Consider the following 18,099-nt stretch of genomic DNA (forward strand, 5'->3'; position numbering starts at 1 on the left):
TTTAGATCTCCAAAAGTCGCTGAAAAGTATCAGAAATCGTATTCAGATGGGTATTCTGACGTCCAAAATCGTATTTCCCCCAAATATCATAACGAGCGTCATATTTATATGTGACACATAAACTTCCGGAAAAAGAAACCGAAAAAATGTGATCGTAGGTTTTCATAAAAACGTATGCCAGGCCGATTTAATGATATACATTGCTTTTCTGGGCCTTTTAGACAAACATGTGATCGCAGGTTAGCTATATGCGATTGCATATTTTTGAATTATTTTTTAGACATATGAATGAAGTACAAAGCCAAATTTGAAGTTTCTGGAGTTGTCACAAGAAAATGCGATCGCAAGTTGACTATATGCGATCACATATTTGGTCTTTTCTGCTCAGATGGCCTCTAGATGACTTATTTTCGACCCTGAGAAACTTCATGGCAAAAATGCGATCGCATATACTGGAAATGTAATCGCAGATCTGGGTTCCTAGCTCGTTTCAGACGCGATTCTTCAGTGTAAGCACTCATTGTTAATCCTTAGCATCCTTTTTCAGTTCCAACTCCATTTAAACTCCAAACATGAATCCAGCTGCTCTCAATGTACTGGTCCACTCAAAATATTTGAAAATAACACAAAAAATGCTAGCAGTACGAGAATTCTGATCAAAGAAATGAGTTGAAAATTATTTAAACAAATGACATGCAAATGTACAAAATATGATGCTAAATAATGATAAAAAAACTACCATAAAAGATGCATAAAATGACATTTATCAATGTATCATAATGAATAACATGAGGATTGAAGTTAAATGACGAAACATTGTGGAGTATTTGTCTACGGAACTTGGACACATTCAATTTCAACCAAGGACAACAGAATACTTACATAAAGTTGTTGACATTCAAGACCAACGAAAACACAAGCAACTTCGAGAAGATTTGACAGATCATATCTATTATGGTACCGAAGATGAATAATTTAGGGGAAAAATGTAACTTTTCTCATCTTTTTTTTTGGTTTTTAAATGTTTTTATCATTTGTTGTAATTTTTTTTAATGTTATTTTTAATTTAGGATTTAGTAAAATTTTATTTTTAGTTTTTAAATGTTATTTTTAATTTATGATTTAATTTATACGATAATTTTAAATATTATGACATAAATAAAGAAACAAATGAGAAAAATATAAATTAAAAACATCAAAAAAATAAAAATAAAAAACAAAGAGTGTTATAATATGTTATTTGATGTTGTTCATTTCATATTGAATGCTTTAACATTAAAAATATGACTAGGATGATAAGATGACATTTTAGGTATGATAACATGTAATAACATATCACCCAATATATAATAACATAGGGATTTTCTAATATGTGCCATAAGAGCACATATAAAAAGTATTAATTAATTATGAAGATTATTAATGAATTTTATATTTAATTATAGTAATATTTCTTATAATTAATATATTTAATATTTAATTATGGTAATAATTGTGATTAATTAATACTTCTTATATATGTCCTTATGACACATATTAGAAAATCCCAATAACATATTCTATTTTCGGCTCTCAAATCAAAACTTCAAGCTCCATCCTTTTAATCCTTTTAAGGAGGTCTTTTTCTCGAGTCAATCTCATTTTACACAGATCGAATATCAGACTTTTTTTTTGGTCCAGTCCAAAATGCATGTTTAGGTAAATTAATAAAGTAAGTTAGGAGACTTCCAACCTCTAAATTTGGAAGTATTGATGTTTCAGAAAAGCTGAGCTGGGCAAACGTAAAACGGTAAAAGGAAGTGTTAAGCATAGGGAAGTCCATCATTTTCATCATATACTTTCCAGACTGCAGTCATCCACCCCCCACACTCACCAGTCACAACAACCTCAATTTCAGTGAGATCGTCTCCTTGGATTCCATTTCCCTCTCATACACCTGCAAATCAAAGCAACCAAGCGCATCAATGGCGGCATTTGAGCTCACCAAATCCAAACAACAAGTCTCCACCATGTTAAAACAAGGCTTCATCTCTGACTTCTTCCTTTCCCCTCCACCATCTTCTTTCTCCTCTTCTCCCTCCAACCCCACCCAACCCATCCAAAGCCCGATCCGATCCGCCCCCAGCCCCACCCTCTTCGAGATGATGACTGAAGAACAGACCCGAGACTCCAGCAGACCCTCTACACACCTACAATCCTTCGACACTGCTAGAATGCGGATCGAAGAACGGGTCTCTAGGGTTTTATCTGGAGCCCCGTTTAGAAACCCTAGTGATTGGGGGTTAGGGTTTGGAGATGTGAAGCTTACAATCACGGCTCGTGATGGTTTCAGTGTGTCCATGGATGTACACCGGGAGGTGTTGGCCAGTCGTAGCCAGTTCTTTAAGGAGAAATTGGGCCGGAGGAGTGGCTCCCACCATTCTGTGGAGATTTGCGAGTGTGATGATGTTGAAGTATATCTGGAAACCCTAGTTCTGATGTATTGTGATGATCCAAAAAAGAAGATGATGGGTGAGGGTGTTTCTAAGATCTTGGGCTTACTCAAGGTACCCATTTATCATTCATTTCTTCCAAAATTTCAAGGGTTTTAATCAAATTGTATCTGTTTTCTAAATCAAAATTTCGGATTTTGACTTCAGAATGTCCAATTATTCAGATCGACATATGAATAATCTAATTTTATTGCAAAAAATTTACAACGTCAGATTGTGTAATGTACTAATTCTATGCTAATTTGGATTCTAAACATGATCGATTTGACTTCAAAAGTCAACTCAAGTTGAACTTCATCTTTATGCTCCTGTTTGCAGGTATGTGATTCACTGAAATTTAACGACGGGATATCATCATGTTTAGAGTATTTAGAAGCTGTTCCTTGGTCAGAAGAAGAAGAAGAAAGAGTGATTTCAAACCTTCAAGACCTCAATCTCCACAACGATCATGATGTTCTACAAAGAGTCGCATTGGAGCCATCAACATCTTCAAGAATCGATGACATTTTCTTGAGATTACTCACCGGAGTTCTACAAGCAAAAGACGAAAAAGCCCGTAAAGAGATGAAAACCCTAATTTCCCGATTACTCAAAGAAGACAACAACTCCACGTACAACAGACTCGACATCTCTAAAGAAACCCTTTACACCATTTGTCACAAATGTCTTACCTCTCTTTTTCATTGCTTATCTGAAGCAACTTCTTGTGAAGAAAACAGAGGAATGATGAGTGAAATAGCTCGAGAAGCCGATAATCTTGAATGGGTAGTTGAAATCTTGATTGAAAAAAGAATCGGTGAAGAATTCGTGAAGCTATGGTCAGATCAAAACGAACTTGGTGTTCTTCATTCTAAAGTTCCAGTAATGTACAGACATAAAATTAGCAGGATAACTGCTCAACTATGTATTGCAATTGGTAGAGGGAACATTTTGGTACCAAAAGAGACACGTGTGTCTCTTCTTTCAACATGGTTGGAAGCATTATATGATGATTTTGGGTGGATGAAAAGGAGTTCAAGATCAGTTGACAGGAGATTAATTGAAGATGGGATTAGTCAGATCATTCTTACTCTGCCATTGTTGCAACAACAAGCTTTCTTGATGAGTTGGTTTGATCGGTTTCTTGAAAAAGGTGATGATTGTCCAAATATACAGCGGGCGTTTGAGATTTGGTGGAGGAGGGCGTTTGTGAGGCAGCCTGTGGTTGAGCCTCAGTTGCAGATAACTGTTTGTGATTACCCTAGCTGAGTTTGTGGTCAATTTGGAAGGTTTATTAAGTGATATGTACATATGAAGATGTTTTTTTATATGTAATTGTGTTATTTGGTTTGGTTGATTTTGGTTAAGATTTGTTCAAGAGATCATAAAGAAGAAGAAGAAGGAGATGAAGATGGTGTACCTTAAAGACATTTTAGTGAACAGTTGGTCTGCAATGGGATAAGTTAATGCCTCGTATGTTTATCATAAAATTGTTGTACAAGAAACTAAGTGAAGCCTTGATGTTAATCATGAGCCGTTTTTTGAGATGGTTTCGGTAAAAATTAGAGCATTTAGATTTTTAGGAAGAATCGAGGTGAATTGTTGTTCGTTGTGGTTATCACAAGTAATTGATTATATTGTCGTTTAGGGACATTCTGGGTATTTGATGAATATCAATAATTTTCATATTTGATTAAGCAAATAATTTTTTTTTAATTATTATTATTATTTTTTTTGCAAAAATAAGGCATTAACCATTTGCAAAATTAGGATCTTTAATTTCAGTCTGCACACTTTCATATCTATTTGAAGATGCATTACAATTACGTCTTTTTTAATTTTAAAATATATACTAACAATGTGTTAAAGTTCATTTTAGATATGATAGGGTAATAAGTTCTTTTATTTTTTATTTATTTTATAACAGATATGTGTTTAGGTTTTTAATTGTTGAATTGACCTTAAAACATTTGTTACAATGCTCATGTAAACGTTTTGGATATTATTAACATATTAATTTTTCTTAGAGTAAATTACGCAAATGATTCTTATGGTTTAGGGTAATTTGTGTATATTTGGTCTCTAATTTATTTTTTTAACTTGGAAAGTTCTTATTGTTTGTTTTTGTTACGTGTTTGGTCTCTGACTTACCTAAAAAGACTATTTTGCCCTTAAGTTATTAATTCATTTAAATAAATACACCCCAACCTCATCCCCTCACATTATCTTACCTACCTCATCATTTTTTTTCTATTTGAATATTAGTTTTTTTAGGTAAGACAGAGACCAAACGCGTAACAAAAACAAACAGTAGAGCCAAATACATAAAAAAACAAACAGTAGAATCTTCCGAGTTAAAAAGATAAGTTAGGGACTAAACACGTAAATTACTCCAAACCATAGGGACTATTCATGTAATTTATACCCTTTATGTATTTTATAAATCAATCTACCAAGGGAAAAATAATGAATATGATATTTAGCTTATAATGATTTATGTATATTTCTATTACTATTATTTCTATTACTATTGGCAAAATATATATATATATATATATATATATATATATATATATATATATATATATATATATATATATATATATATATATATATATATATATATATATTTCATATGCTTTTGTCATGTTTGCCCCTTTTATTTATTTCTTCTGCCTAATTGGGTCCTTTGTTTAATTTGCACAAATAGCCCTTTGTTTCTGGGTGTAGCTACAATACCGTCTTGGATTTTATAAGGGGCAATCTACAATAGTCACCGCCTCTAGTTCCTTCCACACCGCTTCTCTGTAATATCCTATGTTGCAGTTCTCATTTATCCCACTTTTCTCTGCATCCACCACCGGTCTAACTCCCCACCACCGCTCCACCAATGCTCATTGCTGCATAGTGATCTTCCTAGGGTTTCTATGTGCTGGAATCGAAGTCTCGCTTCTGCTTCTTCTTCTTTTGTTGACCGGTAACTCATTGATTTCCCGTCGTCGGCGTCAGGTGTCTGAAGACGGTGGAGGATAGAAGGGCATATCAGATGGACTTTTGATGGCCAAGATTCATCTTCATCGGCTGGTATCGAGTCGTTTTGAGGCGGTGGTGGTTGTCGAGACCAACAAAATTAATAACCCTAATTATTACACACTAAAATAGCATATAGTGGTAAATTGATCGAATCCACGGAGATTGGTTCAATTTATAACTCTATGAAAAATCTCTTTGTAAAAATACTTCTAAAATAACAATAAAAATAAAATTGGGGGGGGGGGGGGGGGGGGTTGATCTTTTTGAAATAAACTAAAATTAAACTAAGGATAAAGTAGACAAGTTCAACAAAAATAAGAATTAGATGTAAAATCAATGAGAGAAAGATGGTTGACTTAAGGTTTCCTCACTTTGACTTTTTGATGAACATATCATTAGAATCCAATGGTGCAATACTTGTTTTAAATCCTCAATTTGGCCATAGTAATCCAAGAAGGTTGAGATTACCTAGACTTTTCTTAGTGTTTAAAATGGTTAGAGAAGCTCATAACAATTTTCTTAGTCAAAGTCACAATTTCCATTAAGCATGTAATTAGTGAAAGTCAACTAGCATTAAGAACTAAAAAGTCACCAAATCCAAGAGGAGTCAATTGCTTTCACTACCATGTTGGAGAAAATGTTTTTATAATTGTGTGAAGCAAAAACAACACAAAAATCATTTGTTGCTTGCTAATTTGAGGATCCTTTACTTAATAAAAAAATTAGCCAACTAATCACCACAAACACATTTAAACTCATGAATAAAAACATACTAGTAGTGATAATATGTTAAAACACAAAACATTTCCATAAATATTTAAGAACAAGTTCATGGATTCTTCAACATTCAACAAAAGTTCAAAGGATTCAACAAAAAGTCAACCAAGATTAGTTTAGCCAAGCATGACTAAACTCAAAGAAGCAAAGTTAGAGAAGATTGTACCAAACATTTTACAATAATCAAGAGGTGAAAAGAGGATGTTCTTGAGGTGTTCTTGGTCTTCAAAAGTGCTGAAAACTCCAGAGAGAAAATGTCAAAATCGGACATCCAAGATAAGGTTGAAGAGGCACACCAACCTTCCTAATATAGAGCTCTAGACAAAATCCCGATTTTGCCCTTGTCAGGAATCCACGCGGGCCGCGGGGAATCTTACGCGGGCCGCGTGACTATGACGGAGTTTTTGGGCTCCTTCATGATTTGGGCCCCCACAGCCATTCCATTGGCCCAGTTCGAGTCTAATCAACTTCCAGCCCATTTCTCTTCAAGAATTCTCCCGTGCCTTTCAAATTTAAAGTTCAACACTTCCAAGCCTTCAAGCAATTGAAAAGTCCACTCAATGAATCACCTCCATAGCCATCAAGCACGAAATCCCCATTGCCCTTCAAGTCCAATCGCCTCCCAAAAATCCCGCTCCGCTAGTCTTCAAAAAATCTGCAATAATGCTCAAGAAACTAGAAAGTATCCGAAATGGTCATAAAAATAGCAAAAAAAGAAAATATGCATGGAAATTAACTAAAATGCGAATGAAATGTGCTAAAAAAAATATAAAAAGAAGTAAATAAAATGAAGCTATCAGGTGGCGTTACTGTTTTATGTTTGTAGCTCGGAAGTTTAATGTAGCACCTGGTTCCTGGTACGTAAATCTTATTTGAGTATTTCCCTTCTTTTAGCCTTGGACTCAGCGAGTCATAGGTCCGACTCGCCGAGTGGATGCGGGACCCGGGACAAGTTTAAGTTGGCGACTCAGCGAGTCCATATCCTGGACTCGGCGAGTCACAACTGTTGGATGAAACCCTAAGTTTCAGGGGTTTGCACCCTATTTAAACGACTTAACTGCCCCAAGCCAGCCCCCATTCACCCTCAGAGCCCTGTATCTCTCTCTAGCCTTGCTTTCTTGTGAGTTTGAAGTGTTTTGTGGTGTTATTGAAGTTTCTTTGAAGGAAAAGAAGAGGGAATCAAGAAGAGGAGAAGGAGGCCAAGCATCTTTGTGTCATTCCAACGTTTCCCCTCTGTTTTTAAGCTTATAGCTCCATAAAATTCCTTTTTGAGCCATTTCCAAGATTGTGTATGCTTGAGGGTTTGTAATAAGTCGATTGGCCTCTAGATCTAGGCAAGATTGAGCTCCAGGAGCTCAGATCTGTTAGCTTTATGGCCCCATGTTGCTTGTTCACCTTAGATCTACCCTTTTGAGGCATTTTGAGCCCTAAAATCCATATTGGTGAATATCCACACGTAAAGTTGGAAACTTTACGTGTGATTCGTGTCCTAGAAGTCCAGATCTGTAAATGGAATGGACTGGAATCGAGCAAAACTGTGTATTTAGTGGGTGCATGGCAACGACTCGGCGAGTCGTTCATGTGACTCGGCGAGTCTGTTCGCGAGTCTCCGAGTTTGTACCCTTTTCGTAGTGTCGAGTGAGCAGTGAGTCACGGGGTGTGACTCAATGAATCGGAAGCTGAACTCATCTTTGGAGGAATTCGGCGAGTCAATGCCCTGACTCGGCGGGTTCAAGGCAATCTCCTTAGATCAAGAACAGACTCGGTGAGTTGTTCATACAACTCGGCGAGTCGCAGCATAAGTGTTCTTCGGATGAAGATGGACTCGACGAGTTGTTCATACAACTCGGCGAGTCTTAGCATAAGTGTGACATCCCCATTTTCACGGCCAAAAAAGACCGATGTTGTTTATGCTTTATAAAAATCAGAGTACTTCATTTTATAAAAATGTTGCGGAATTTGTTCCCAGAAAAACATGGTAAATACGTTATTAAAACATTTTCGAAGAAACGTATTTATTTCATTTTAAAACGTTTGGGATGTCATCGTTAATATAGAAACATAAGCATAAACAGAACTTACAATTATTTACACTAGTGATCTACATCTCTTTAAATCTCTCAGTGTAATGTCACTTCATATCAACACCTGTGATATAAATAAACTGAGTGGGTCAGGTTGGGAAACCTGGTGAGTACATAGGGTTTTCAACCCACAATAATATAATTATTATGTTTAAACAATCAAACAATCAACCCAATTACCCATCCCCATTATCTTCTTTATTCTTAAGGATCTACCCTAAGAATCAACTATTTCTCATTCATTCATTCCTAAGGATCATCCTAAGGAAACAACATGAAGTCCATTGTTGCCAATGACACATTGGTCAAGCGCAGCTGCTAATATTGTCACTTAGGCTCAGCTGCCAGAATTAGGACATTTTCTATGAGGCGCTTCTGCCGGTATTGACCTTTAAACACTACTGTCATGGTCATAAGGCTCCTTATTAGGCGCAGCTGCCGATACTATCCTTATAGCGTAGCTGCTAGGACGTTTACCGTAGATCTAAATCATCTACGGGTTGTGGCGCAGCTGCCAGTGCTCATCTATAGGGTACTAGGTCCACTGCTGCCAATGTATACCTATAGGGCACTAGGTCCGTACCACTAATGTTCCTCTATTTCAGCTTTTATCCATCATCATTCATCTACCCATGTTTTACCCAACATATCTTGTAGATATAAAATACTTTATACAGTTTACGTCATTTAAAACATGTATAAAAATCTTTCACCAGCATAGACAGCAAGTATTTAGACAATATGCACACATAGCACGTAAATTTATAATAAAATACTTCATATCTATGTGTAAGATGAAAGTAACTATGCACTCACAACACGTAAATTATATAATAAATACTTCATATCTATGTGTAAGATGAAAGGGACCATGCACTCACCTGATTAGGTGGTGATTCCGAACTCAGACAGCACTTCGTTATCTCAAAACAATTTTCCTCGACAAAACCTAGTATCAATACCACTAGGGTTTAGTTTTTAACGTTAACCACGACTAATTAATAGTCTATCTATTATTACTATTATATAAGCGTTAAATAACACTCAATATAACTCATAATAATAGCCCAAATAATTATTTTAAGGTCCTAATAATGTTATTATAATTAAATAAAATCTATATTAAATATAGTATAGGCGTAGCTCACTTACAGCGAGTTTTTATTAAAAACCGGGCTTCGCTGGAGCAGCGTTTCCAAGCCGAAAGCTTTTCTTCTCGGAGCCGTCGGGCGCTCCGGGGCTTTCTTCTCGTGCTAGGGAGGTTCCGTAGACTTGGGAGGGGTTTAGGGAGGCTAGAGAGAAGTTAGAGAGAGAAAGAAAGGCTTATGGTGTGAAGAAAATATGAGGAGTTCACCCTTGTATTTATAGGAAGTGTATAGTAAAGTAGTCTCCAAGCTTCGTCCGTAACTTTTGCGTACGAGCTCCGTTTTTGTCTGTCTTTTTACTGTTGAGTTCCTATTAATGAGATCTTCAACTTTCATTTAGACCTCGTTAGCTAATTCTCATTCTATCTCGGATTTACAAAACTGTATCGAATTCGCCGCGCTCGAAAAGTAGGGACTAAGCTTCGTCCATAACTTTCGCATACGAGCTCCATTTTTGTCTGTCTTTTTACCGTTGAGTTCCTATTAATGAGATCTTCAACTCTCATTTAGACCTCGTTGGCTAATTCTCATTCTATCTCGTATTTACGAAACTGTATCGAATTCGCCGCGCTCGAAAAGTAGGGACTAAGCTTCGTCCATAACTTTTGCATACGAGCTCTATTATCGACGTTCTTTATATCCACGCGTTGGTATTTACGAGTACTACAACTTTCATTTAGATCCCGTCGGCTAAAAATCGACCGATCTAAAATTCAGATTTCAGGTTGTGCACTGCTATGCTAAATCTTAGAAAAATCATAACTTCCTCATACGAAGTCAGATTTGGGCGTTCTTTTTATTGATGTTCTTAGTTTAACATATTCTACGACTTTCTTTTAGATCGCTAAGGCTAAATCTCACTCTATCATAAATTCACTATTTACGTTTCCCGGTATCGTGCTGGTTCCGTCGCGAAACTTCAACGGGTCATAACTTCTTCGTTATAACTCGGTTTTCGGCGTTCTTTATATGTACGAAAACCTTGTAACATACTCTACAACTTGGTTAAGATTATTTATTCTAAATAATCTTTTGTCGAAAAGTCGTTTTCGACCCCTATTGCCTCTAATTTGACTAGCCCAGATTTGCGGGCGTTACAATTATCTCCCCCTTAGGATGATTACGTCCCGGAATCATCAACAAAACAGGGTCGTATAATGACTCCATACGTCATCTCTTCATCCTAGGCAATAATTATAACTTCTACATTCCTTCAATTCTATCTCTTAAACTCATTGACTGTAAGTGTACTCGATCGTGCACCTGCTCTCTACCTCAGGTTAGACTCCAAATTATGACCTTCAAGTCACAATCTCGATCCCTGCTGGATAGGGACTTGAGATAAGTTCTTTTATTACTAATATAGATCGATGTATCATATTCTAATGACCTATCATCGTATGTTGCAACACTCAGACTTAGGTCTCTTAGAGTTAAATTCTAAAACAGACTATGCCTTCCTTCATGTTCTAATGTGATATAATCACACTTTAACATTAGGCATTTCTAGCCACCAACTTCTTTAACAACGAGTGCGATACTTCTATTGATCGCTTTGATTTCAACCGTTTGGTTTAAGTCAGACGCTACATCAAACTTGGTTCTCTGAACCACACAACATACTCATCGTAGTCGGACTCGATTCGATATGACCACTAGGGTCGGAATATCAACAATCTTCTTAGTCATTACCGAAATGATGGTAACAACACACTTGAATAAAACGAAATCAATTACTAGCTTCTTGGTAACCTTGTGACTTTCCCTGATCCAAGTGTGAGTCCTGTGCTTCCGATAGTATAGGCCTCTACTACCATCCACACTTACTCATACCCGTCCCAAGTATTGTCTCGCAGTTTTCCAAGTCACCATACAAGAAAATCACATAACAGTTTAACACATAAAATATCAAAACGAAGGTTTTATATTATTCCTTAAAATGTTTACATAGGTGTTCAAGTTCACCCTAAACTATGCCCCTAACAGGCTACATCGCGAGGTATTATCTACACGATTACTCCATAACTCGATCCTTGGATGTCAAGCGTTAACTCCTGAATCTTCGCATTGTCATCTGCTTCGTCAAGAATCATTTGAAATGTTCTCGCCTTTTGCTTTGGCGGCACATATGGCTTTGTAGCCCCCTCTCTCTTTGGGTAGTCTTGCTTTCCTTTTTGGACCTTGAAGATCCTTCAAACTTCCGCTTCTCTCCTGACTTATCTTTTTCTAGACCATTTTCTCTTACCTGGGCCTCTACGTTCTTAGCTGCCCTAACAGCTGTTTTCAAGGTAGTTGCCATTTTGACCATTGGACCAAAGTCAGTGGGCAGTCCGTTAGCAAACCTATCAATCTTGGAGAGTTTAGAAGGCACCAAGTAGGGGAATAGCTTCATCCTCTTGGTGAATGCGGTGGCATACTCATCAACACTCATCTTCCCTTTCTTCAGGTTCTGAAACTCGTTGTTTAGGTCTATCAGATCTATCTCCGAGCAGTACTGCATTTTCAACTGTTCCAAGAACTCTTCCCATGACATCCTTAAGGCTTCTCCTCGTGGCATCGTATCTGCCAATAGCTTCCACCAGCTCAAGACTCCAGTTTTCAGTTGTCTTACGGCGAAGACATTCTTCTGTTTCTCGCTACAGTCGCAGCTCTCAAACACCATTTCCATCTCGGAGATCCAATCCATAATCTGAACAGGCTTTGGGCTTCCTGAGAGACTTGGTGGTTTCGCACCCAAGAAATTCTTGTACATTCGCCCATCTTTGTCGTTTCTCCTCTCCAGGCCATCTTGAGTCCCCACTTGACTCACTTGGCGACTGTAGTTCCCTTCCTCCGATTGCTCGGGAATCAGCTCGGGTTGCTCATTGGGCATAGTAGGTTCGTCCCTATTCGACATCCTCCTCATTTCTTCCCTTTATTCAGTTCGCATAGCCCGAATCATGGCTTGAACTCTAGCCATCGTGACTGGCTCAGGTGCAACTTCTTCTACAACAGGTATTTGCTGAACCACTAGGGGTTGGTTCCTATTCTCATTTGCATTCACGTTTCCGCTACGGGTCCTTGCCATCTTGATCTATACACCGAATAAGGTGAATCTAGACCTTTACTTAGGATTGACGTTTAAATCATCCTTATCACTCTGAAACGTTTACATGCTAGTTCTAATATCGTAGTCGTACGTTTAGAATCCTAAACATATAAGGTTTCCAGATCCGGTCGGCAACAGACCATAGATCCGAATAAATAACAGCATATAAGGCATAAAGCATTTAGCATATAAAAGCATTTTAGGCATAATTCCTAAAATAAGCTAGTGCTCACACCTCACAATCATCGCTTAACATTCTAAGTTTAAGTCTAGAAATAAATCCATATCCCTAGTTCGCTTAAACTAATGCTCTGATACCAACTGTGACATCCCCATTTTCACGGCCAAAAAAGACCGATGTTGTTTATGCTTTATAAAAATCAGAGTACTTCATTTTATAAAAATGTTGCGGAATTTGTTCCCAGAAAAACATGGTAAATACGTTATTAAAACATTTTCGAAGAAACGTATTTATTTCATTTTAAAACGTTTGGGATGTCATCGTTAATACAGAAACATAAGCATAAACAGAACTTACAATTATTTACACTAGTGATCTACATCTCTTTAAATCTCTCAGTGTAATGTCACTTCATATCAACACCTGTGATATAAATAAACTGAGTGGGTCAGGTTGGGAAACCTGGTGAGTACATAGGGTTTTCAACCCACAATAATATAATTATTATGTTTAAACAATCAAACAATCAACCCAATTACCCATCCCCATTATCTTCTTTATTCTTAAGGATCTACCCTAAGAATCAACTATTTCTCATTCATTCATTCCTAAGGATCATCCTAAGGAAACAACATGAAGTCCATTGTTGCCAATGACACATTGGTCAAGCGCAGCTGCTAATATTGTCACTTAGGCTCAGCTGCCAGAATTAGGACATTTTCTATGAGGCGCTTCTGCCGGTATTGACCTTTAAACACTACTGTCATGGTCATAAGGCTCCTTATTAGGCGCAGCTGCCGATACTATCCTTATAGCGTAGCTGCTAGGACGTTTACCGTAGATCTAAATCATCTACGGGTTGTGGCGCAGCTGCCAGTGCTCATCTATAGGGTACTAGGTCCACTGCTGCCAATGTATACCTATAGGGCACTAGGTCCGTACCACTAATGTTCCTCTATTTCAGCTTTTATCCATCATCATTCATCTACCCATGTTTTACCCAACATATCTTGTAGATATAAAATACTTTATACAGTTTACGTCATTTAAAACATGTATAAAAATCTTTCACCAGCATAGACAGCAAGTATTTAGACAATATGCACACATAGCACGTAAATTTATAATAAAATACTTCATATCTATGTGTAAGATGAAAGTAACTATGCACTCACAACACGTAAATTATATAATAAATACTTCATATCTATGTGTAAGATGAAAGGGACCATGCACTCACCTGATTAGGTGGTGATTCCGAACTCAGACAGCACTTCGTTATCTCAAAACAATTTTCCTCGACAAAACCTAGTATCAATACCACTAGGGTTTAGTTTTTAACGTTAACCACGACTAATTAATAGTCTATCTATTATTACTATTATATAAGCGTTAAATAACACTCAATATAACTCATAATAATAGCCCAAATAATTATTTTAAGGTCCTAATAATGTTATTATAATTAAATAAAATCTATATTAAATATAGTATAGGCGTAGCTCACTTACAGCGAGTTTTTATTAAAAACCGGGCTTCGCTGGAGCAGCGTTTCCAAGCCGAAAGCTTTTCTTCTCGGAGCCGTCGGGCGCTCCGGGGCTTTCTTCTCGTGCTAGGGAGGTTCCGTAGACTTGGGAGGGGTTTAGGGAGGCTAGAGAGAAGTTAGAGAGAGAAAGAAAGGCTTATGGTGTGAAGAAAATATGAGGAGTTCACCCTTGTATTTATAGGAAGTGTATAGTAAAGTAGTCTCCAAGCTTCGTCCGTAACTTTTGCGTACGAGCTCCGTTTTTGTCTGTCTTTTTACTGTTGAGTTCCTATTAATGAGATCTTCAACTTTCATTTAGACCTCGTTAGCTAATTCTCATTCTATCTCGGATTTACAAAACTGTATCGAATTCGCCGCGCTCGAAAAGTAGGGACTAAGCTTCGTCCATAACTTTCGCATACGAGCTCCATTTTTGTCTGTCTTTTTACCGTTGAGTTCCTATTAATGAGATCTTCAACTCTCATTTAGACCTCGTTGGCTAATTCTCATTCTATCTCGTATTTACGAAACTGTATCGAATTCGCCGCGCTCGAAAAGTAGGGACTAAGCTTCGTCCATAACTTTTGCATACGAGCTCTATTATCGACGTTCTTTATATCCACGCGTTGGTATTTACGAGTACTACAACTTTCATTTAGATCCCGTCGGCTAAAAATCGACCGATCTAAAATTCAGATTTCAGGTTGTGCACTGCTATGCTAAATCTTAGAAAAATCATAACTTCCTCATACGAAGTCAGATTTGGGCGTTCTTTTTATTGATGTTCTTAGTTTAACATATTCTACGACTTTCTTTTAGATCGCTAAGGCTAAATCTCACTCTATCATAAATTCACTATTTACGTTTCCCGGTATCGTGCTGGTTCCGTCGCGAAACTTCAACGGGTCATAACTTCTTCGTTATAACTCGGTTTTCGGCGTTCTTTATATGTACGAAAACCTTGTAACATACTCTACAACTTGGTTAAGATTATTTATTCTAAATAATCTTTTGTCGAAAAGTCGTTTTCGACCCCTATTGCCTCTAATTTGACTAGCCCAGATTTGCGGGCGTTACAATAAGTGTTCATCGGATGAAGATGAACTCGACGAGTTGTTCATACAACTCGGCGAGTAGGATGAAGGACTTGAATATCAGTTTAGAAGGAGAACTCGTCGAGTCGTCGCGTAACTCGACGAGTAGAAACAGGACCCGAGACTATCGTTTGGATGGTGACTCGGCGAGTTGGAAAGCCAACTCGGCGAGTCGGGTCAACTAAAAGTTGACTCTGACTTTGACTTAGGGCATGGTCATGGGTAGAATGGTCATTTTACCCAAAGGTCAGTGAGCAGTGTTTGATTGAGTATGTTGTGGGAATTGCAGCCGGAGGATTTCCGGAGCAGCAATAGCAGCAGTAGGCAGTCAGTTCCCGATTAGATCAACAGCTACTTCGAGGTGAGTTACCTTCCAGTAGCGGTGGGTCTACGGCCACAATGCCGGCCCACCAGTAGGAGTTATATGTAGATGTTTGTCTCTGTGATATTCATCTAGGGATTACTACTACCTGTGTTATGTTATGTGTTAGTATGATATGATGCTATGTACTAGTGACAGTAGGGGGAGATAGTCCCCGAGGTACCCGGTCGGTAGGGCCGAAGGGGTAGTTATACCCAGTCATGATAGCTAGATTCTGATCTTACGATACTTGTTATGTGGTAGTAGTAAAGGGAAGGAATAGTTTCCCAGTATCCGGTCGAGAGGACCGAATGGGAGGCCAGCACCCAGATATGCTAGGCAGTATCCGGTCGAGAGGACCGAAGGGGAAGCCAGCACCCAAATATGCTAGGCAGTATCCGGTCGAGAGGACCGAAGGGGAAGCCAGCACCCAGATATGCTAGGCAATGTCGGCCGAGAGGGCTGAAGGGGTAGGTCGGGCACCCATATATGCCTGACAATATATGTATGTTATGAGATTATATGGTATGTGGTACGGTGGGGGAACTCACTAAGCTTTGTGCTTACGGTTTTCAGTTTTGGTTTCAGGTACCTCCTCAGCTAGGGGAAAGGAGCCGGCGGGGTAGCAGCATGACACACACACACACTCTCTGGTTTCCGCATTTACGAGCTTCACTGGGATTTGTACTCTGATATTTTGATTGGTTGTATGATTTGGCTTTTAGACATGGTTCACGTTGTGTTATGGTTGATCAAAGAATGTTTTTAGTTATTAATATTTTCTAAAGTAATGTTTTAAAACAAAATTTTTGGTCGTGAAAATTGGGTCGTTACAAGTTGGTATCAGAGCCCTGATTTGAGGGATTCGGACACACCTTCGGGAGTGTCTGAACTCAAATCGAGGGATTAAAAGATTTTCTAAAAGAAAATGTTTTCTAAAATTGAGAAAAGAGTTTTGAGAAAGAACGAAGTGTGTGATGTGCGCGACCGGCCGAGCTCAAGTAAGTATTCCCCAAAGTACCCATACAAGTTTATGTTATGTTTATCAGCTTTTGTAGAACATCATGCTAGAATAGGACTAAGGATCTAGGAGTGATGCCTTATGTGCCTGCTTTATGTGTTTCAGTTGTATGAGAATTGCATGCTAGTTATTGAGTAGATAGTAAGTAGGATAGCCTGATTAGGTTATGCCTGATAGTATGAGCTTAGCACTTAATGCTAGCTCAGTTCCTGAAAGTAGATAGAGTTGATTGAGATTGTTACCCTTATCTGAATGCTGCTTGCTCCGTGCTACGTGGGACTCTGAATAATGGGAGTTAGCCATTAGGAGAATGCGTCACATCACATGTGATCAGGGTTGAATAATCTTAGAGTGTCGGATTTGATCCTACTGCGCAGCTCTTGTTTGAGTCCAACCGTTGTAGGGACAAGTCGGGTACTCGAAGGATTATCTGAGCCTCGTCACATGTGATGGTATTCGGGTAATGGCTGATTGGCATTACAAGGAGGCCTGCAGCAGCTGAGGACTGGTTAGAGTGGAATCAGAGATTTCCCTAGGGCAAGCCTAGGATGAGTATAGCAGTAATCAGCAGTAGTGAAAGGGATCTGGTGGAGTCGAGGCATTCCTTGAAGAAGGTACGAATAGATGTGGAAGGTAGTATGGGCCCGTACTACTGAAAGCAGAGGATCCGTACCCGAACCAAGGAAGGCCAAGATAAGACCAGGGAACTTGTAAGTAGTTGTGATCCCTCATGAAGTATCAGTATCACTAATGATTGTTGTGAGGTATTGCAGAATGGTGGTACTTCGATCGAGGCCGGTAGATGGTGGTTCAGGAGAGGGGTCAGGTTCGGGATCAGGTTCCGAGTCGGTTGATGAGGGACTACGCGAGTCCATCGCGTTAGAGATCACCAGAGGCATCCTTGAGTCGACCCCCATTCTCTTTGGGTCGATCAAGGAAGGGATCATGGAGTTGATGGAGGATCGCCTTCGGGCATTCAGGAGCGATATGGCATCTAGCCAGTCAGGATCTCGCACACTGTCCTTCAAGGACTTCAGGGGCAGTGGTGCGCCGGATTTCCATGGGGTGAAAGACCCCATTGCTGCCAGGCGATGGATTGTAGACATCGAGTCTGCCTAGTTGACTAGCTTCTGCCCCGAGGGGTCGAAGGTGAGGTATGCAGCAGGGTGTTTACGGGATCGAGCCCGGGATTGGTGGGAGTCAGTGGGTGACTCGTTGGGAGCCTCAGCTATCGAGGCTATGACCTGGTCGGACTTTGTGACCAGGTTCAGGGCAAAGTTTGCGCCGGCTGTCGAGCTTCAGTAGGTGGCCAGGGAGTT

General features: G+C 38.7%; 1 protein-coding gene and 1 long non-coding RNA gene across 2 annotated transcripts; one reads left to right on the forward strand and one right to left on the reverse strand.

Moving 5' to 3' along the window:
• Nucleotides 1-1,756: 1,756 nt before the first annotated feature.
• Nucleotides 1,757-4,133, forward strand: LOC111921040 (BTB/POZ domain-containing protein At5g60050). Its single transcript, XM_023916611.3, has 2 exons — nucleotides 1,757-2,546; nucleotides 2,811-4,133. Exons 1-2 carry the CDS (start codon nucleotides 1,965-1,967, stop codon nucleotides 3,738-3,740), a joined length of 1,512 nt encoding a protein of 503 aa, XP_023772379.1. The 5' UTR covers nucleotides 1,757-1,964; the 3' UTR covers nucleotides 3,741-4,133.
• A 2,155-nt stretch (nucleotides 4,134-6,288) lies between these two features.
• Nucleotides 6,289-9,796, reverse strand: LOC128126332 (uncharacterized). Its single transcript, XR_008224149.1, has 3 exons — nucleotides 9,518-9,796; nucleotides 9,247-9,314; nucleotides 6,289-8,429 (listed from the first exon to the last, which is right to left on the reverse strand). It is a non-coding gene; the product is annotated as an uncharacterized LOC128126332 (long non-coding RNA).
• Nucleotides 9,797-18,099: the final 8,303 nt, after the last annotated feature.

The sequence above is a fragment of the Lactuca sativa genome, chromosome 5, assembly GCF_002870075.4.
Source record: "Lactuca sativa cultivar Salinas chromosome 5, Lsat_Salinas_v11, whole genome shotgun sequence".
NCBI lineage: Eukaryota > Viridiplantae > Streptophyta > Magnoliopsida > Asterales > Asteraceae > Lactuca > Lactuca sativa.

Bases quoted from the DNA above. Each gene is read 5' to 3' on its own strand.
- LOC111921040 (XM_023916611.3), top strand. From the start codon at position 1,965: ATGGCGGCATTTGAGCTCACCAAATCCAAACAACAAGTCTCCACCATG. The intron at 2,547-2,810 runs GTACCCATTTAT...TCCTGTTTGCAG, and splicing joins AGATCTTGGGCTTACTCAAG to GTATGTGATTCACTGAAATT.